General features: G+C 44.9%; 2 protein-coding genes across 5 annotated transcripts; one reads left to right on the top strand and one right to left on the bottom strand.

Annotated features, from left to right (window-relative positions):
* The first annotated feature begins 322 nt into the window (after positions 1 to 322).
* coro6 (coronin 6) lies at positions 323 to 9,237 on the top strand. Of its 2 annotated transcripts, XM_058088312.1 has the most exons (12): positions 352 to 369; positions 908 to 1,019; positions 2,157 to 2,403; positions 2,925 to 3,047; positions 4,384 to 4,513; positions 4,582 to 4,760; positions 4,843 to 4,962; positions 5,038 to 5,142; positions 5,217 to 5,362; positions 6,395 to 6,452; positions 6,532 to 6,759; positions 6,949 to 9,237. In XM_058088312.1, exons 3-12 carry the CDS (start codon positions 2,206 to 2,208, stop codon positions 7,069 to 7,071), a joined length of 1,410 nt encoding a protein of 469 aa, XP_057944295.1. In that variant the 5' UTR covers positions 352 to 369; positions 908 to 1,019; positions 2,157 to 2,205; the 3' UTR covers positions 7,072 to 9,237. The 2 variants fall into 2 exon arrangements, with proteins under 2 accessions (XP_057944294.1, XP_057944295.1); XM_058088311.1 differs by having other exon boundaries at positions 323 to 1,019.
* LOC131138923 (von Willebrand factor A domain-containing protein 7-like) lies at positions 7,466 to 19,905 on the bottom strand. 3 transcript variants are annotated; one of them, XM_058088308.1, is made up of 18 exons: positions 19,810 to 19,905; positions 18,326 to 18,391; positions 15,482 to 15,748; positions 15,220 to 15,414; positions 14,858 to 15,130; positions 14,676 to 14,769; positions 14,447 to 14,578; positions 14,118 to 14,304; positions 13,858 to 14,033; positions 13,680 to 13,792; positions 13,485 to 13,601; positions 13,204 to 13,404; positions 13,003 to 13,129; positions 12,721 to 12,858; positions 12,575 to 12,664; positions 8,520 to 8,791; positions 8,152 to 8,448; positions 7,466 to 8,090 (listed from the first exon to the last, which is right to left on the bottom strand). In XM_058088308.1, the coding sequence occupies exons 4-18, from the start codon at positions 15,397 to 15,399 to the stop codon at positions 7,710 to 7,712; spliced, it is 2,778 nt and encodes a 925-aa protein (XP_057944291.1). In that variant the 5' UTR covers positions 15,400 to 15,414; positions 15,482 to 15,748; positions 18,326 to 18,391; positions 19,810 to 19,905; the 3' UTR covers positions 7,466 to 7,709. The 3 variants fall into 3 exon arrangements, with proteins under 3 accessions (XP_057944291.1, XP_057944292.1, XP_057944293.1); XM_058088309.1 differs by lacking the exon at positions 19,810 to 19,905 and adding an exon at positions 19,578 to 19,738; XM_058088310.1 differs by lacking the exon at positions 19,810 to 19,905 and adding an exon at positions 17,570 to 17,633 and having other exon boundaries at positions 18,326 to 18,357.
* Between the last annotated feature and the right edge of the window lie 137 nt (positions 19,906 to 20,042).

Below are 20,042 nucleotides of genomic sequence, written 5' to 3'. Positions count from 1 at the left end.
CTGTCCAGCTGCAGCAGTATTGCCAATTTGGTAATTCAATCTGGCGACATAGCAACTAACGACAAATCTGGCTACTTCTGGCATCTTGGAAGGTTTTCTGGTGTTTGGGGCCTTAAAGTCATAGAACATATCTGATGCGATGATAAAATAGTTTAATTATTTTATATTTATGACGTCATAGACAATTTTACATTAATAAGTTTATTTGTAGTCTTAAACAAGGTTTTTAGTCGTTTTTTGTCTATATGCAAATTAGGAATGACGTAATCTAGCTACTTTTAGGACATCCAATAGCTACTTTTCTTACTGAGGAGTTCGTAACAGTGAGCAGGATTCAACATCTTCTAGCATGTGGACACGTTAGCTGAAGTACGTATTGTAAGTCACTGTGCTCGGTGGTTGTATTTTAACGAAGGTAGTCACTTAATTTCACAGAAATGTTGATATTTTGTCCGAATATTGACAAATTCTGACACAATTTGACATCTTTGTAGTTGGACCTTCAAGTGAGTGAGACCAGAAATTGCTTTTTTCGCCATACGAGAAGACGAAGACGTTTGAATTGGGACAGACGTTGTGACGTATTCAGCCAATTAGAATTAGCAAACTGCTGATGGTTATTTATTAAATATGTGAAGACAATCCGCCTCAGAGATCTAGAACGATCTAGAACGTTCCATTCCAATCAGCAACGAGCAGTCCAGCTAGGTCTTCCGCCATGCTGGGCCCCCAGAGACAGGACCCCCCCCCCCCCTCACACACACCCCGGCCCTTGGACAGTGGCGCGTCACGTTTCCACGAACACAAGAAGCTCGTTTTAAAATAGACGATGACCCAGTCCACCCCCTCATCGGACCCCCACCACCCTCCTGCGTGCCCGGCTCTGCCCGCTGGTTCTGTCTTTCAGTGTGTAGGTGAGAGTACAGTCGCCCGAGCAGGTTCGCGCAGGGAAGCTCAAGAAGAACCAGAACCGACACCTCGGGACTCGCCAGGGAAGAGGGGTCTCCCCAAAACCTGAGGTCAGCTTTCTTTGTGTTTGTATGTGTGTGTGTTGGCTCACAAACTGTGCGTCACTCTTGAGAATGGCGCCTTTTTGCCGCCATGTCAATTAAAGATCCTTTCTGTTGTAACATGTAATTATGTTCGAAGTACACTAATGATATGCTGAGCACTCACATTAATGGTGAACTCAAACGCACCGCACTGCACTGGGTAGCTCCTGCGACTATTTAGGAGTGGTGGGGGGCGGGGTCGCCGTTGGAGGCGTGGCTGTGCGCGGGCATGTCTAAATTAGGAAGGTGGTTCGCGCTCACAGGAGGAGGGGGCGGAGCAACCTAATTAACCTGAAATACAACGAAAACATTATTAGTGTTGCCTCATGTGTGTATGTGTCTCATGTTAATTTGTACTCTTGTCAATATGTCAAAGCCACAAAATCGTCTTTAAATGTTCCATCCAGTTGAGTTGACTTAATTAGAGTGACTCCTCCTACATAGGAGATGATGTGGCGCCATCTTTGTGTACACTCAGACACAATGACATACATAATTGGTAATTATGTGGAATTGTCTTAAGTTCCATGCTGACAAAAGCTGTGGTCTCTGCAATTGTCCTCAAATAGGACAGACATGGGAACAGACCATCTCTTTAGGACATGGTCCACATTGGATTGTGTCATTTATATTGTGCGCGTGTGTTGACGTGGCGGTCTGAGCTAGGACAATTGTCTAATAATATCTCAGCTGATGACAGGCGCCGATATAGAATATCTGCTGTCTTTGGGGACGGTCCCTCACTGTCCTGGTGCAGGACAGAGGGAGTAAATACAGGACATACAGTAGGCAAAAGGATGCATGATTCACTGTATAGATGGGGAAATGCAGGGAGGATGTCGGACACACAAAGGACACAGACAGGGCAGCTGAGACAACTGCAGGACATGTGTGGGCCAGTTGGACAACAGACATAGGACAGAAGTAAACATGGCTGGCAGGACAGAAATGGGACAAACAAGGACATACAGTCGAGTGGACATAGCTTATAAAGACATTGCTGAAGAGCTTCCTCTGCCAGCTTGTCCAAATCCATCCTATTAATAAAACAGATTGTCTCCTCTGATATTTCTCACATGTTGCATTTCATCACTTCCTCCTCAGTCTCCGCCCCCCTCCTCAGTCTCCGCCTCCCCCACCACCCCAAGCAGCCATGAGTCGCAGCATCGTGCGGCAGAGCAAGTTCCGCCACGTCTTCGGCCAGGCGGTCAAGACCGAGCAGGGCTACGACGACATCCGCGTGTCCAAGGTGACGTGGGACAGCTCCTTCTGCGCGGTCAACCCAAAGTTCCTAGCCGTCATTGTGGAGTCCAGCGGGGGCGGAGCCTTCCTGGTCCTACCACTCGCCAAGGTCGGTGTGCTCACTCTTATCACACTTTGAGACAACAACGAAACCCTGAAATGGGCGGAGTCAACATGTTTGACAGTGTGACATCACCGGGGTCAAGCAAGAAGACACACACACACTGCACACTAAGATACACATAAAGGCTGGACGTGACTAAATGCTGGAGTCTTTTCAAGCTATTAATACACACCCCCAAGCCCCTCCTACTGCAGTCTCATGGGCCACCAGAAAAACTCCCCTTTCATCGCCTCGTCCCTCACCTATAAATACACCCCTATCTGTGTGTGTGTGTGTGTGTGTGTGATGCTGACACACATGCATACACAAAGGAGGATGTAACAACACATTTGATTGGTTATAGCAAATGAAGTCATCATATGACTCATTAGGAACAATAGAAAGGTGAAAAGGGCTATGAGAGGTCATGCTCCATGCAGGGGGCACTCTCCCGGTCCGGTCTTGCTAGAAGACGTGGGATGATGGAATGATGTTCTAAGGAGGTTCTGTTGTTCTGTGTGTTACAGACAGGGCGTGTGGACAAGAACTACCCTCTGGTCATAGGACACTCTGGGCCTGTCCTCGACATTGACTGGTGTCCTCATGATGACAACATTCTGGCCAGCGGCTCAGAGGACTGCACCGCTATGGTATCTACACACACACACACACACTCACACTAGGGATCGACCGATATGTTTTTTGGGGGCCGATGCCAATACCGATTTTTTCTCATCACCCTTAGCCGATGGCCGATTTTGCTTGGGCCGATATTTGTGGCTCATACTGCTTTTGATCCCTCAATTTACATGAAAAAATGACCATGATAACAAATATTCCAGGTCTCATGTTTAAACAAATATTTATTGAAATGTAAACACTGAACACAGTAGGATTCAGCTTTCTTAAACACACATTTAAACGGCATTATCAACTTAAAGGAATAAATATTCAACCATGTGCAAAACATTTCTGTCGTAGTTTAAATTTATCTAGCATCCATGTGATGACTGCTCCTCCGCAGCGCGTCACGCGCCTCTACACACACAAAGACATCACACTGACACAATTTAGTACCATATATAAAACATTTCTCTCATCATTAAAGTTTGTGTTGTGCACGATAAAGACCTCTCATAAGCAGACACGGCTGCTCCAATTTCTTCTGTGTGTGTGTGTGCGTGCTCGGAGAGAGTGCGCACACATAACACGACACGCATTTAAAGTTGTATAGTTGTTCATTCTTGTTCTGCTCAACTAGTGAGAGTGCTTTTATTGGCCTGTTGCGTTGGTATGTGATGTTTTTGGGCTTTGTTGTTGTCACACCGTGACTTAAACTGTTATGCCTAGCGATCACCCAGTCAAATGTGATGGGCTTAGTAAAGTGTTAAAAGCAAGCTAACTCTATTACTTGTGAAAACGCGCTCTTGATGTGATTCAACACTGGGGACGGGGTACCGCGACTACGTGTGTTGCGGGGTCGTCTGCCGCCTGCCTGACTGTAAATCATGCGGTGGAAAAATACATCGGCGAACCCACACGCGTATCGGCCGATACCGATACAAGGAAAAAACGCAAATATCAGCCCGATGCATCGATCGATCCTTAACTCACACCATGGCCACTTCATTAGGTACGCAATCTATTGCGCTCCGATATCTAATTTTGTGGTTCTGGTCACTATGGCAACATGTGTGGACTTGTTACACATGATCAATGTGCTTACCAGAAAAGCACATTGCAGGGACTGAATGTGAATGTATCTTGTGTGTGTGTGTGTGTGTGTTGCAGCTGTCCACACTTGGCAGCTACAGAAAGAACACATGTCATATCACGTTGCTTAATTTGCTGCTGCCGATCATTGTGTGCCTCATTCCAGTGTGTTGTTTGTGTCACACATACATAAGTATCGGGACAGATACATGAAGTCAAACACATCTTGGGTTGTCCCGCCTCCATGTTAAAATGGGACACCTTCTTCTGCAGGTGTGGCAGATTCCTGATCACTCGCTGATCCGCCCCATCACAGAACCTGTGGTGGTCTTGGAGGGCCACTCCAAACGTGTCGGCATCGTCAGCTGGCACCCGACCACACGCAACATCCTACTCACCGCAGGTACACACACGCGCAACGAAGGAGGTTCGTGTCGAGTTGACTTTTTATGCTCCATCACCAACCACCAGCCAGCGACAACCTGGTCATTATCTGGAACGTGGGGACGGGCGAGCCCCTCATGTCCATGGACGACCACCCTGACCTCATCTACAGCATCAGCTGGAATCGCAACGGAAGCTTCTTCTGCACCACCTGCAAAGACCGCCGCCTGCGCGTTTGCGACCCCCGCAAGGCCGAAGTAGTGGCGGTGAGTGGTGACACGGTTGGTCAGGTCGGGGTGGTGGGTCTCGTGTCACAAAGGTTACTCACGTGCGCTTGGTGACAATCAGGAACGCTTGGCGCCTCACGAGGGCATCCGACCAATGAGAGCCATCTTCACCCGAGACGGGAACATCTTCACCACCGGATTCACCAGGATGAGCCAAAGAGAACTCGGACTCTGGGACCCGGTCAGCTCCTGTGCACCCTCTCACACACACTCACACGTTTAGTCCCACTAAGACACCTTTTTATGTCCACCATAGACCAATTTTGAGGAACCCATCGCCCTGTTGGAGCTGGACACAAGTAACGGCGTCTTATTACCGTATTACGACCCAGATGCCAACATGGTCTACCTGTGTGGAAAGGTGACGTCTCTTTTGTGGACAACATGTAACATGATTACATGTGTGTTTATTCATTGGTGTGTGTGTGTGTGTAGGGAGACAGCAGCATCCGTTATTTTGAGATCACGGAGGAGCCGCCCTACGTGCACTACCTCAACACCTTCAGCAGCAAGGAGCCACAGAGGGGGATGGGCTTCATGCCCAAAAGAGGCGTGGACGTCAGCAAGTGTGAGATTGCCAGGTGAGCTCTGAAATGCCGCCAACACCCCAGTGAATACAGGATACAGGCGGTCTGGACACATACACAAAAATACATATATCATGCGATTCTGTCACATTTAGGGCTGTACACCATTTAACACAGAGGTAGGGAACCTATGGCTCGGGAGCCAGGTAGGGCTCTTTTGATGACTGTATCTGGCTCTCAAGCGTTTCTTACCACAATAAAAATGTATTTTTGCTAACATTTTAAAGTAAACATCACAGAAATCACTGTTAAAAATAATCAACAACTTTCTTATGCATTTTAATCCGTCCATCTCTTTTCTACTGCAATACGGCTGACCATATCTATCTTTCCTGATGATATTTTCCAGGTCAAACACCAAAACTCGATTATTACTGGATAATGCGGTAGTCTACCTCGGCCATTAAGATGTCAACATGTAAATGCAAACTTTCCTCCTTTAGTCAAATAGTCACCTAGCTAAAGCTGCAGAACCAAGCCTTCTGACGAAGATGGCCAAAAGAATGAAATATGTGTGCGGAGTATGGTGCAAAACCATGCAGCAGCAGAAGTTGCATTAATGGCAGCAAGTATTTGATTTATTATTGGACACTGCGCTGCTCACGAAAGTGTGCTGGCCACACCCCTTTGGCGTGGGGTAGTGTGACTGGTCTACGTAATTAGAGCCCATTATATCTAAAACTGTTGGTCTTACATAAAAATGCACACATTTTATTGCAGTCAATGTTTAAAAAATGTATATGGCTCTCACAGATACACATTTTAAAATATCTGGCCTTCATGGCTCTCTTAGCCAAAAAGGTTCCCGACCCCTGCTTTAACACTTAGCCCTTACACCTTCATCTAAAGAAAACTGGGACACTACTTGATCCACACACACAAGCACTTGTGGACCATAGCTTAAACTGCGGAGGAGCGATTGCATTCAATGTGAGAGCAGCAGCAAGACAAAATGGGATGTTGTATGTTGCCATCCGATGATGATGATGATGATGATGATGACCGCCGTGTCTCCTGTGTATGAAGGTTGTACAAGCTGCACGACAAGAAATGTGAGCCCATCACCATGACCGTGCCCAGAAAAGTAAGTTCCACCTTGACCTTTGTCCTCCGAGAACTCCCGTTAAGACACACGGTTCCACTAATCACGCTCGTTCCCGCAGTCGGACCTTTTCCAGGACGACCTGTACCCAGACACGGCGGGGCCTGAACCCGCCATGGAGCCCGAAGAGTGGCTGGACGGCCGCGATGAAGACCCCATTCTGATGTCCATGAAGGAGGGCTACGTGCCACCAAAGAGCAGAGAGCTCAAAGTGGCCAGGAAGAACGTGCTAGATTCCAGACCCGCCCCCCGACGCAGCATGTCCACATGTGACGCCGCCAGCCTGCCGGTCAGTCAAACCTTGATCTACACTAATGACAATTGGTGCTGGGGCCCCACAGATGACATGATGTCACAGTAGAAGTTGTCTGCCTCCACGTTTTCTTTATGCTCCGTCAGCACCTTGACTTCTTCTCTTACACCCCCCCCCCACCTCTGTCCTGTCTCTTGGTGTCCTTGTGTCCTCTTTGCTGTGCAGCCTCAACTCCTTGAAAGGCTGGTGGAGGAGATCCAGAACCTAAAGGCCACAGTTTTGTCTCAGGAGAAGAGAATCTGTGACTTGGAGAACAAACTCTCACAGTACACCAACGGCACAGCCTGAGCTCCCCCCCTCCCCTCCCCTGCAGAACCTCTACTTGTGGACTGTTCTGAAGTGCTAAGCAAAACTGCAGTGGCACGGCGGTCCAGTGCTGGAACATAATCCACATTGCAGTGTGAACATAACGGACCTGAAACTCTTTTTAGTGTTTTTATTTGAAGGAGCAACAAGGGCTGAAGGTTTGAGGGACGCACCGAGCCGACTAAGTCAACATAAAGGACTTCCTGCCCGGAAAATCCAACGTCTCGTGAAAGTAAGTAAGAAGCCTTTTGTTTTTGCTGCTTTTCGTCGGCTCGTCTCACAACATGACGACAAGGTGTAAATAGACAAGGACAAAGAAGAGAAAGCGTTTTCAACTTGTAGCAAAATGGAACAAATGTCAAGAATTAGACATGACTAAAATAAAAGTGTTTTTTATTAAATATTAACCTTTCATTTGTGTAAAACATTTGCTGTCAACGTGTTCTTTAGAGAGTTTGGCTTCAGTGATCAGACAAAGACAAATCTATTTTTCCCATAAAAAATCATGTCAATCCAAGCAAGATGATTTCAAGCTGCAGCACCGATGTTGGCCTCTAGGGGCAGACAAACCCCAAAGACGATTAAGCATTGGTTGCCACAGCGACGATTCCTTGAGCTCACTACAGGCTCTGTAGGAGGCCGAGCGCCAGGCTGAGCACACATGCGAGGTGCACCTTATTGAACAAAGAGGCCACGCCCGCTGTGGTCTGGAAGGCGTTGACGGTGCACGTGTCCGTGTTGCCCACGCGGTCCACCACCAGCAGCGCCAGGTCGGGGGCATTGCAGGTCGCGTTGTAGGTCACCAGCGTGATGTTCTCATTGCTGTCCGACGGACCCATGTCCAGTGTTCCGTTGCCTTGTGTGAGCGTGACCTGATCCACGCCCGTGCCGTCCGTGCCGTCACTCACACGCAGGGACACCTCCCATGTGATGTTGCTGCAGTTGTGAATGCAGTTGACGATGGAAAGGACTTCACACACGGGAGGGCTAAAGTCCATCACCTGAAGGAGAAGAGAAGTGGTAAGAGGACGTTTGTGATGTAGAAAATACAGCGGTGCCTACAGTGTTGAAGACGGTGATCCTCAGGACAATGTAGTTGGTTTCCTGACTTCCGGTACCCTCGATCTCAATGGTGAGGGTGATGGTAGTACCCGAAGGCGTGTTGAGCGGGGCAGAGACGATGACGGTGTCGTTGGTTGTTTCTCCTTGTTGCAGCAGTATAGTGCTGGGAGCGCTGGTGGTAAAGCGCTGGTCGTTGGTTGTGACCCTGACGGAGAAATTACCTCCGGCTCCCGTTGTGGTGGCGGAAAAATTCACGGCGAGGTTGGTCCCGGGCACCAGGTTTCTGTCAACCTCGGCCTAAACACACAGCCATGACGCTCAGTAAACTTCATGTCATGGGATGGAAGATGGCGATGTTGGACTCTCACCTCGATGGTCACACTGGACGCTTGAAAGTTGGTTGGCAACTGCCTTCGGAAGTTGAAGGTTGTCCCAGTGGTAGCGTTGACATCGCTTCCGGTAATGCGCACAACAAATGGCACGGATGGAAATTCGTCGACATGAACGAGGAACTGACCGCTCCCCTGCGGTACCACAGTGCCTTCGACCACTCCCGTACCCCCCACCTCCACCAGCATGACCTCAGTGACGCTGGCGGTGTCGCTACCCGTTAGCGTCACCAGCAGGCTACCATTGGTGCCTTCAAACAAAAGAAACCATTTACAAGTCTGACTGGAAGGGACAGTTGGAATTTTTTCCACATGAAGTTGTAGGACATCCCAGCAGCAGTGTAGTACATCAAGTGTGACTTACTCCGCACTTGGTCCCATGAGTTCCGGAAAGTAGTTCCGGCTCGTTGGTGGGGTCACATGAGTAAAGCGTTTGCAATACATTTGCATCACAAAACCACTGTCCACAAAAAAAGTCAGACCTCAAAATCCATCTGCATTATTTTCTCTCCACAGTTCATAGTTCTCCGGAACTAGTTCAGAGTTCACGTCACACAGTATGAAGATGAATAGTTCACGTTCATAATTCATCATTTCAATTTCAACTTGTTCACTGTTTACAATGATGTATGGGAGAACAATATCGACAATAAATTGGTTTTCTTTATATACTGTATGCTTTATAGCCTATGCATGTTTATTTATTCACACACAAACAAGAACCACAATAAATATAATAAATAAATACATTTACAGCCATACTAGTCACGTTTACTTGGAGTTTTTCTCTTTCCGAATGACCTTTCAGAAAGCAATGGTATACATGGAAAGGAATATTCCAATCGCGTGTCTACATGCGCCGCCATAATCAACCAGAATAGTCAATGGGGCATGCCCAGTAAAGCGTAAACACCAACATCATGTGATACCGACTTCTGTTGGAATAACTCCGTATTGCCAGATTTTCCTTCGTCCAGTCTTGAAATTTAGTTTGAATCAAAAACAAACTTTCTGCAGCAGTCCAGTGCCGATTGCTCGCCTCCATTTTTTTTTTAATTGAAGAACGTCTCGAGCTGCGTGTTGCGTCATATCTCAGCATTCGCTGAAAGAACGCACCCAGGAACAGGAAAAGTTCAATCTTGCTAATATTATATAAATAAGCTCGGCACATATTTTATATAGATTATTTTCTTTTTTAATAAAACTGGACTTGTGAATGGCGTATAGAAGCATTTAGAGTCTGTTCCACAGATGGTGCTAATGCACACCAAAGCTGCTTGCCAACCGCCAATAAACAACAGAAGAAGAAAAACACCACGAAGAAGAACGCAATCTGACAACTTTCCGTTTGAGCGGGTACAAGATACCTCAATCGGATTGGGGAAAGGAATATTCCACCCCTGTGACTCCGATTATATATTCATTTGGATTGGCACTTTTCTTTCGGAATGAGGTGTATACAAAGGTTAGATTCTTTCCGTTTGAGCAAATAACCCGAATGGAATTGGAATATTTGGGTCCATGTATACGTGGCTACTGCATGTGTTGGTTCCCAAATCCAATCCGGAAGTGGAGACTGTACAGGCCGACATTTCTCAAGAAAAGAGGTTACCATTGAGAGACGTCTTGAAGTAAGTAGCAGTCGCATTTTAGCATCAGTAACCTGTTTTGCGGGACTACCGGTGTGTTAAAAAAATAAAAAAAACCTGTTAGCGACCCCGCTTCCTGTATGCAATAATGACGAGCGCTTTTGCTCCATGACAGACAAAATAAACAGTTAGGACACTGATACAGTAAACTTACTGCTTTGCCCTTCTGACTCTTCCACATGACCAATAACGTTGGAAATGTGGAAGGCTTTAACAAGTTTGTCGCCCATGTTCACAAAACAGTCCAATGTGAAATGCTGTTGACAAATTAAAATGCATTTCTTTTGCTGGAAGGGAATCAGGAACTCCAACCACTTGTGCCTGATGGTGGCGTCTTTGGGAATTGTAAACAAATGTGGCTTTCCCGTATGAGCCACTGCTGGAAAAGTAAACAGAGGAGCAGAGCTTTGGGGGAGGGCAGAGCGTTTATCTGGCCTACAGCCATGCCCATATAAGGAAGTCCGGCCCTCTGTGACATCACAAAGGGGCAGGTTTACCACGCCTTTTGAAACAGAGCCTTTTCAGCCATCCCAAACTTCTTTCAGGGCTCACTTCCAAATGCGCAAACCTCATCATCTGAAACGTTGGCATGGTTTAACACGAGAATACAACATTCTAACTACATTTATAGGTCAGAAAGGTGGAAAAAGCACAATATGTTATCTTATTGCATATGGGACAAATGTGTGGACAATGGACACAATTTTTTGTTTTATTTTCTTCATCAGTTTCCAAAATACTGTTCCTCTAGGACAGAGGTAGGGAACCTATGGCTCGGGAGCCAGGTAGGGCTCTTTTGATGACACTATTTGGCTCTCAAGCATTTCTTACCACAATAAAAATGTATTTTTGCTAACATTTTAAAGTAAACCATCACAGAAATGAAATAATATTCAAAATCAACAACTTTCTTATGCATTTTAATTCGTCCATCTATATTCTGCTGCAATACGGCCAACCATATCTATCTTTCCTGATGATATTTTCCAGGTCAAACACCAAAACTTGATTATTACTGGGTAATGCGGTAGTCTACCTCGGTCATTGAGATGTCAAAAAAACATGTAAATGTAAACTTTCCTCCTTTAGTCAAATAGTCACCTAGCTAAAGCTGCAGAACCAAGCCTTCTGGTGAAGATGGCCAAAAGAATGAAATATGTGTACTGAATACGGTTCAAAACTATGCAGCAGCAAAAGTTGCATTAATGGCAGCAAGTATTTGATTTATTATTGGCGTGGGGTAATGTGCCTGGTCTACATAATTAGAGCCCATTATATCTAAAACTGTTGGTACATAAAAATGCACACATTTTATTGCATTCAAAATGTATATGGCTCTCACAGATACACATTTTAAAATATCTGGCCTTCATGGCTCTCTTAGCCAAAAAGGTTCCCGACCCCTGCTCTAGAAAATATTCAATGAATAGGTTCAAAGGGTACGGATTTTTCCACTTCCCTGACCTATAATTATTGTTACAATGTTTTCATCATATGAGTTTAGCACATTTGGAAGTGAGCTCTGAAAGAAATTTTGGGTGGCTCTGCACGCTCAGAGTTTTTTCTACTGATGTCAATGCAATCCAGACTTCCTTACACGAGCTGCAGATTGCCTGCATGTGAACCTAAATATTCGGAAGTCCTCGGGAGCGCTTGGGAGTGTAACCAATCCCAGCAGAGTGCGTATACCTAAAGGAGGGCCAGGGGTGGAGTAAATTAAAGACCGTTTGCATCAAACAGGAAGTTCATGGAAACACTGCAGAAATAGGTGCACAATCTGGAAGATCTAGAAAGCTTTCTGTGCAGGTTATTGTGTGTAGATACTCTAGTAGTTCATAACTCAAAACAATTCATCAAGAATCTGCGAGTACTGCGTGCAGCAAATATATTACCAGAGAAGATGCTGCATAATGTTATGAGGATGCATCCGGTCACAATACATATATGTTAGGTGTATGTAGCTTTATTAAAAAAACACCATAGATGTCCAGTGTCATTCGGAAATCAGTCACAATAACAAAGTCTATATACTAAGTATACTCTACTCCAAATTGGGCATTAGTGTTTTCCCTTTGGGTTTATGCTAAAATGAATGTCGCCATCACTTGTTTCGTAGTCAGACTTTCACGATTCCAGCATTAAACACAAACAGCTGGTGGCAAATACTGCAGGCTGACTTTTTAGTGGACAACGGTTTTGTGGCAATATATATTGTTTTGCTAAAGTGACCAAAAAAAACTAACTGCAAGAACCAAAAACCAACCAAAACCAGGCTCATGGGACAAAGTCGCTGTTGATGCACTGCACTGCTGATGGTAATGTTGTAGGACTTCATGTTCAAAAATCCCATTGATGACATCAGCAAGAAAGAGAAAGTTCTCTTACCAATTGTGGGACGGGTGTCAAGAACATCAGATGCGTTCAGTAGGGGCAAAAACTCCACAAAGTCAACCAGGAAGTCAATGGGACTCTGACCTTCTCCTTTGAGAGTTGCTCCTTTGAAATTCTGTTTGTCTTCAATGAGGTCTCACCTGTGACCCTCAGCGAGTACCGCTCTAACGAGCTTAGGTCCACTGTCCATTCTCCCACTAGGTTCTTCAGCTCGAAAATCTGCAAGTTTCCCACCGTTGTCGATGTGAAAAGCGGGTTCATGTCGGTGTTTGTCGAACCTATGACGGAAGGAATTGAAATTCATCGCCAAAGCAGTCTTAGAAATAGTCTAAGAAAGTGAATTTGGTCCAGTTCAGCAAGCTAGGGGACTGGTGCTAACAAGTAGATAGCGTTATGGTGTTAAAAAAGGTACCGTTTCTCACCGTCAGGGGCTCTGAACGAAACAGAATCTGCTGTGATGTAAACTATGACGTTCGTTGTGGTTTCGTCAACCAGAAAGGAGAATGTGACCGTCATTCCTGGGTCCCTGGTAGCCTGCAGGAGCGTCACCTAAGAGAACCAATCACACGCGTTGAACGAATAGCTTAGCGACAAGCAGTCAGTGGAGTTCAAGTTGGCAGTACCACAGAGGAGTTGGCAATCTGCCTGATGATGGTAGTGGCGGCTAAGAGCTCGTCGCTCTCCACTTCCACAAACACACCCCCCGCGGCCTGGGCCAGGTCTTGGTACACTTGCGCGTCTGATTGAGCGATCCTGTTGTGGTGCTGCCGGTTGATACTGCGCCGCCTGTTCACCGTCGTCGTTCCTGTGATCAGGAAGTTGACCTGGAACGGAGAGATGTCTTTTTTTTTTTTTTTAGTTCTTTCTGAGAAGCGCCAAGCAGCACAAACATGCGAACGCTCACCACACTTTGTGTACGCTCGATGAGAGCGATGACTGTGTTCTTCAGCTCCACGTCTTTTGCGGGTGCATCCGTGAAGAGGAAGATGTCCGAGCTCCGAGGAGCACCCATCAATGCCAGCTTCACACGGAAACACAAGAAGGAGATGACGTGGAAAAGGAAGACTACAGGTCTGTGAGACGACAACAGTTTTACTACCTGAAGGCCGGAGAGACTCAGCTCTGCTTCATCGCCTCCACCGCTGGCTGACAGATCATCAATGTAACCCTGGAAGACTTGTGGGTCAGATGTCCTCATCAGCGGCCCAAACTCTGAACACAAGATGGCAACAGTCAGAGAAAAGAAACAAGGATCTTCTCCCCATCCGAGCTCCTACCGGGATCGTTGAAGGTGACCAGAATGAAAGACAAAGGTTGATCGTCTGTTCCCACCACAGAGTTGATGAGAGAAGAGGTGGCATTCTGCACAGCTGCGATGTCGTCAGTCATACTCTGCGTGGTGTCGATCACAAAGCAAAGAGCTTTCCCGGATCCTCTGGAGATTCCTAACGTTCTGATGGATAAGAAAGATAGATACAAAGATGAAAGATATGGCTGAAAAGGTGACCGAGTGGTTTTAGGGTCTTGGCCGTCGTACTGGAGGAATAGGATGTCCCCCACCGCCTGACGAATGTTCTCCAGGATCTCGCTGGTCGCCATCGTTGCCAGAGTTGCAGCATCCTCATGGAGAAACCCGTGTTCCGAGCCAAGCGTGTCTTTGTTGATCCCACCGGTGGGGTCGATCCTGCTGGTCACGTCCAAAGCTCCGCCGTGGCTGCACTTTCCTTTGTAACAAATAACTCACACATTCAGTGGACTTGAGCAGAACCAGTCAACTTAAGGCTAAGGAAGTCAAACCTTGGAGGTTTCAGACCAAAATAATCCCTGCAGACCAAAATAATCCAAATCCAGTCTGCAGTCCCTTACCACTGGGTTTGGTTGACCCTGGAAGGACTGCAAAGTATCCCGAAGTCAGTATATTGCCCTCCATGATGTCTTCTAGGATGTTGTTGCTGCAGTCATCTCCATCACAACTGCGACAGGTGGCCTGGCTTTGAGCTGCCCAAACGGGAATGTCAGATTAGATCAGACGAAACCATGATGCTTTCTTGACCATGGCGTTGGTGTCGCCTTCATATCTCCTCATCATGCCTACCAGCAATGTTGCCAATGCTGGTGTCGGATCTGATTAGGTTGGAATTTGGAAACCTGTTGTTGTTCTCAACCCAGTTGCTGTGGCTGTAGAAGTCCTTGAGGGCAAAGAAGAACAACATCTAATTTCTTCGAGATTTTTTTTTCCTTTCAGCAATGCTGCTGGGAGGAGAACAAGAGGAGAACCTGCAAAGGATGAAGAATCGTGCCCAAGTTCTCGGTGGCCACCTCAAAGTCCTCCTGCTGGATGTTGAACTTCACTATTGCTAAGCCCGTGAGGATGATGTTCCGACCTCCATTGAACGACTCATCATCAAAGTGGAAGCTGGCATTGAACGCTTGGCGGATGTCCACACGCACGTTGCGGAATATGATGGACAAGATAGATAGCTGGAAGCTCCTGATGGAGTTTCCAGCCCTACAAGCTGTGGCCACACCTGTGACTGTAAATGGCTGGCTCTGTACACACACACACACACACACACACACACACATTAATGTCATGTTCATCATTTTACTAGTACAACTCCCCCGAATGAGAACCTCACCGGGAATGTGAAGTCGTTGCCCTCGTTCTCAGCCAGAACGCGGCACACCTGCACGGTGGCATTTAAAATGGCAGCCTCTGTGATATCCAGGTGATTCTGTGAATCTCCCGGCAGAATTCCAAATCCCTGAGCTCCAGTTAGAATCAACAGGAAGCCCAAAACATCCAAAGCGGGCAGCATCTCTACCTGAACCGTCTCGTGGAAAGAAAAGACACAGTATTTAGCCTCAGTGCCTGGAATCAGCTGATCCACTGTCCCTTACCTCGCTCGTCCTCTTGCCAAGTCAGTGCTGAGTCAGTGGGATTCAGGACAGATCTCTCATCAAGAGGATGGAAGTTTGGAGCTTTTCTTGTCACAAAGTTGCACACTTGACAACAAGCCGGTTCCTAGAAGCCGAATGAAGCTGAATTATGGTGGCTTCTGAGCGCAGACAATTGCTATGGCAACATAGCTGGTGAAATGGGATGGCTTTGCAAAGACGGGGCCTCGCAGAACCTGTTCAACCTGTTGCCTTTGCTGTGACTCGGACCTATGGAAATGGCAGCAAAAACACACACTCAGCCCAAGTGTCCACATCCAGTTAGTTTGCATGCCGCTTGTTGGACCATCCTTCCAATGACAAGAGGGCACAAGAATGTTTGGCCAAAAGTTGAAAACCATTGAGATGAAGTCAAAATTACAGCGTATAGAGTCAACAAAGAACATATTTGTTCTAATATGAATGATCAAATGATGACCAAACAATTTGGGGTTTGTCTTAGTTCAAAGGTTATGTCACACTCGTGTAAACATGCTCATTATTTTTTTCATGCTCATTATTATTCATGCTCATATGTTTGTTTTATATCTATTTATCTTAAATAAATAGATACGGAATATTAATTCTATCTCCTTATAAAAGAAGACAAATTTGTTTTTCCAGGATGTAGCTGGTAAGAAGCAAGCCTAAAAAAACCCTTCCTTTCTCACGGTATGTTTTGTGTTTACACAACCCGTACAGCCCACCTTCACCAACGCCTTCTCCCACAGCTTCAGATCAACATTTTCAATGATGAGTCCCAGTTCTGCTCATACAGGAAGTGAACCGTCTAAATACTACGTACATGTGTCATCGTTTTGGTAACTATGTTCAAATGCAAGAAATTCCACAAAGTAATCATGACAAGGCACACCTATGACGTGAAAACTATTTCAAGTAACTACCTCATTGAGAGAACACTAAGGTTTGCAGCACTATTATATATATATATATATATTCATATACGTATATATACACACACAGACAAGACATACAGTATATCGATTTATTCATTCATTCATTTTCTACTGCTTATCCTCACAAGGGTTGCGGGGGTGCTGGAGCCTATCCCAGCTGGTCGCCAGCCAATCACAGGGCACATATAGACAAACAACCATTCACACTCACATTCATACCTATGGACAATTTGGAGTCACCAATTAACCTAGCATGTTTTCGGAATGTGGGAGGAAACCGGAGTACCCGGAGAAAACCCACGCATGCACGGGGAGAACATGCAAACTCCACACAGAGATGGCCAAGGGTGGAATTGAACTCAGGTCTCCAAGCTGTGAGGCCTGCGCGCTAACCACTTGTGCATTGTGCAGCTATATACAAATTTATTTCATACTCTTTTGTTGTGTATATAATTCCCTGTGTTCATTCATAGTTTTGAGAATGTACAATGGCAATAGTGATGAAAAATTCATGAAAAATCCAATTGAATGAGGTGTGTCCAATTTGGCCCGTCCATCGGCCACAGACGTACGTAAGTGTACTGTACATGGCACAGTGCTGCTGCTACTACTACTGCTGCTGCTACTGTGTTTTTCTATTCCTGCACACCTTGTAGTTGTTTGAGAAAAAAAAAACTGTCAACATGCACTTTAAAGTTCATGTTGACCGTTTTTATTTAGTTAACGTTCGCTCTGTTGAACATACGTCAACAGACTACTGAGGCGCTTTAAGGTTGTCGACAGTTTTTTTCCAAGTTTACCAACAACGTTCAAGTTGTCATGTGTGCAGGCTACCGTTTCGCAAAAATTTAAAAAGATATATAAATATCTAAGATTCCGAGAATAATGAAAATTCACAAGAAAGAAAGTAAGTAAACGAACAAGCTATTGGAAACTTTGCAAGGCCAGCTACCGAATAGATGTGTATCTAGTGTTGATGCGTATCAAGAGTGTGTTGATGAGAGAGGCTTTCTCTTTGTGAGCCGAGTTAATGCCCGTTTGTAACTCAATAACACGCAACACTCAACGACTATAGAACTAGTAAGGATTAATCAACAATATTTTACTTTTTACAACAAAGCACTTTGTATATTACCTTTGACCTCTGAAGGCCGCACAGCTTTGGGAAGTTTATTTTTTTAGGTTGGTTTCGTTGGAAGCTGTTATGAAGACAGAAAAATTAAGTATATAAAAATAAAATTCTATCAATTTCACATACATTTATAGAACGGAATAATGCGAGAACAGACTGTTGTGGAAAACTGACAAGGTAAATACAATATAAATATCTATGAACTTAACAGACAAGAAGTGGCAGTTCTTTGTGAGAAAATGAGGAAAGGCGGTGTTCGGAAAACAACATTTGTTTTCAACAACAAAATTACCGTCAAATTACCGTCTACTACATTTAAAAAGGGGAACTGCACTTTTTGGGGGGGAATGTTGCCCATCATTCATAATCATTATGTAAAAAACATGAACACATTTCTTTCCCATTTCTGTGCATTCTCACACCAGAAAAGGAGTTAATATGAGCTGGCTAACAATACACGTCATTGGGACACACCCATTGACTATTAGGATGACCTCTTAAAAAAAACTTGTAATAATGTTGCATGGTTTGATATACATGCTGTGATCATGCATTAATACGGAACCTGCTGATATTAGAAATACACTGATTTACTTAGCATTGTTGCCGCTGTGTACTTAACCATTTATGCCACAATAACACAGACATTCATTCTTATTGTGTTAAAACTCAATTGATGTTTTGTTTATGAAAGAAATCAAGGACTTTTTAGATCAAATCCTTCAATTACTGTACTTCTACTGTCACCTCTCTCATTACCTGTGCTTCCTTGGTCATTTCCTTCCCTTTGGTCACCTCTTCACCAATCGCATTATTGAACCTGATCTAAAAAAAAAAAAAGCTTAGTTAATGTTGACATGGTAACAGCTATTAATTAAAAGTGTCAAAATGAAGGAAATACATTCAGGTATTCCCCAAAGACAAGATTCACAACGTGAAGTCGCTTCTCTGTCAGTCGCCCTGCTGCGGCGGGACTGGTACGTCATGTGACTTGAAGGAGCGGCTGTCATCACCATGGTTACCACCCTGACCGCAACAGAAACTTGATAAACGCTGAATATAAAATGTAGAAATGCCTGGAGAAATGTAGCTTGTGTGTATGCTATGGTGCCATTTGATCAGTAAGCTGTAGTTGTCGACCAACAGTGAAGAAATGTGCCTTTTAGTGCTCTTTTCATGTTTCCGAGGTTCAGCTGTCTCCTACCTCTTCAGTTTGTTTCAGTATATACGCTCGTTTATATGTAGTTTGCTCGCTCTTACTTTTGATAGTAAACTGACGCCATAGTCTCCATCCAAGCAAAACATACAGCAAACATTAGAGCCAGAAAGCGGGTTGGGTAATACCAAGTACTCAGCGGGGGGGCGGGGGTTACATTAACGGGTGATTAAACGGGTGCTAGTATTTTGCTTGCAAATGATATAAAGAAAACCAACAATACATTAATACAAAAACATGTCTATATTTTATTAAATCGGAATCGTGTGATTTTATTCGGGGCATCTGAATATTGCAGGGGTCATGACCCCTCTACCCGCTCAAATTACGACCTGGCGCTCCAGCACAAGACGGGCTCCAGTCTTCAGGTAAAAAAAAAATGCAGACGAGTATATTGAGTCTCTGTAGCAAAATTGAGAGCTAGGTATCCACTTGGTTGATATACAAGTCAGGTATGTAAATGGCGTTTTTTTAAGTTTTGAGGCCTTTAGCGTAGGTAATAGGTATTTCCCATGACGACTGTTGCTAGCTAGCTAACTCGTTTTCTCGAGCTAGAATGCACAGAAAAGGGAAAGAAATATGGATTGACGTTTCACGTAACTATTAGTAACTATTAAGGGATTAGAATCCCAAAAAGAACATTCAGAAAACTAATTTCTACGCCCCATCGCAAAGGGAACAAACATTTTCAACAATAGTAAAACTACACACATGAGGTTTAGATAGTATGGCGGAAGAACATCCGGGCTCTTTGCAATTCCATCGTAAACAGGTAAGCACCATACTGGTACTTACGGGCAAAACATGGCTTCTTGTGGCGTTGATTTATTCGCCGTCCACGTTAATACTCCCAATTAACAATAACTAATGGATCCACTGCTCATCTATCGTAACCCCCAATTTTTTTCTGCTGGGAAAAAAACAAACTTCAGATTTTGACTCCACTCCCACATAAAAACAAAGTTGACACTTTTTTTATGTTTTAATCTGTCTTATCTATCATTTTTGATGGAAAATGAATACTCACGCTTACAGCTTTCAATCCACTGCACCATGATCTTCTTGCAGGCTTCCATGCAATCAAGTAACAGATGTGAAACGTCACATGGTTGTGATTGGTTCATTAGGAGCCAATCATGAATTACAAGTGCTGACATCGTCCAAATCCTGCGTTTTTGGTGGAAGGACCGTATAGTAGTCGGACAGTAGTAGTATTTCCATTGGTCACCGGAGTTCACTGCAGTGTAGTCCAAAATGAAA

Source organism: Doryrhamphus excisus, chromosome 11 (genome assembly GCF_030265055.1).
Source record: "Doryrhamphus excisus isolate RoL2022-K1 chromosome 11, RoL_Dexc_1.0, whole genome shotgun sequence".
NCBI lineage: Eukaryota > Metazoa > Chordata > Actinopteri > Syngnathiformes > Syngnathidae > Doryrhamphus > Doryrhamphus excisus.
Note: the sequence above shows the minus strand (reverse complement) of the source record. Positions and strands in the feature narration are given on the sequence as shown.

Bases quoted from the DNA above. Each gene is read 5' to 3' on its own strand.
- coro6 (XM_058088311.1), top strand. From the start codon at position 2,206: ATGAGTCGCAGCATCGTGCGGCAGAGCAAGTTCCGCCACGTCTTCGGC. The intron at 4,761-4,842 runs GTGAGTGGTGAC...GGTGACAATCAG, and splicing joins GCAAGGCCGAAGTAGTGGCG to GAACGCTTGGCGCCTCACGA. The intron at 5,363-6,394 runs GTGAGCTCTGAA...CTGTGTATGAAG, and splicing joins AGCAAGTGTGAGATTGCCAG to GTTGTACAAGCTGCACGACA.
- LOC131138923 (XM_058088308.1), bottom strand. From the start codon at position 15,399: ATGCTGCCCGCTTTGGATGTTTTGGGCTTCCTGTTGATTCTAACTGGA. The intron at 8,792-12,574 runs GTAAGAGAACTT...TTTTGTTTGAAG, and splicing joins TGACACCCGTCCCACAATTG to GCACCAATGGTAGCCTGCTG. The intron at 8,091-8,151 runs GTAGGCACCGCT...CTTCTCCTTCAG, and splicing joins GGATCACCGTCTTCAACACT to GTGATGGACTTTAGCCCTCC.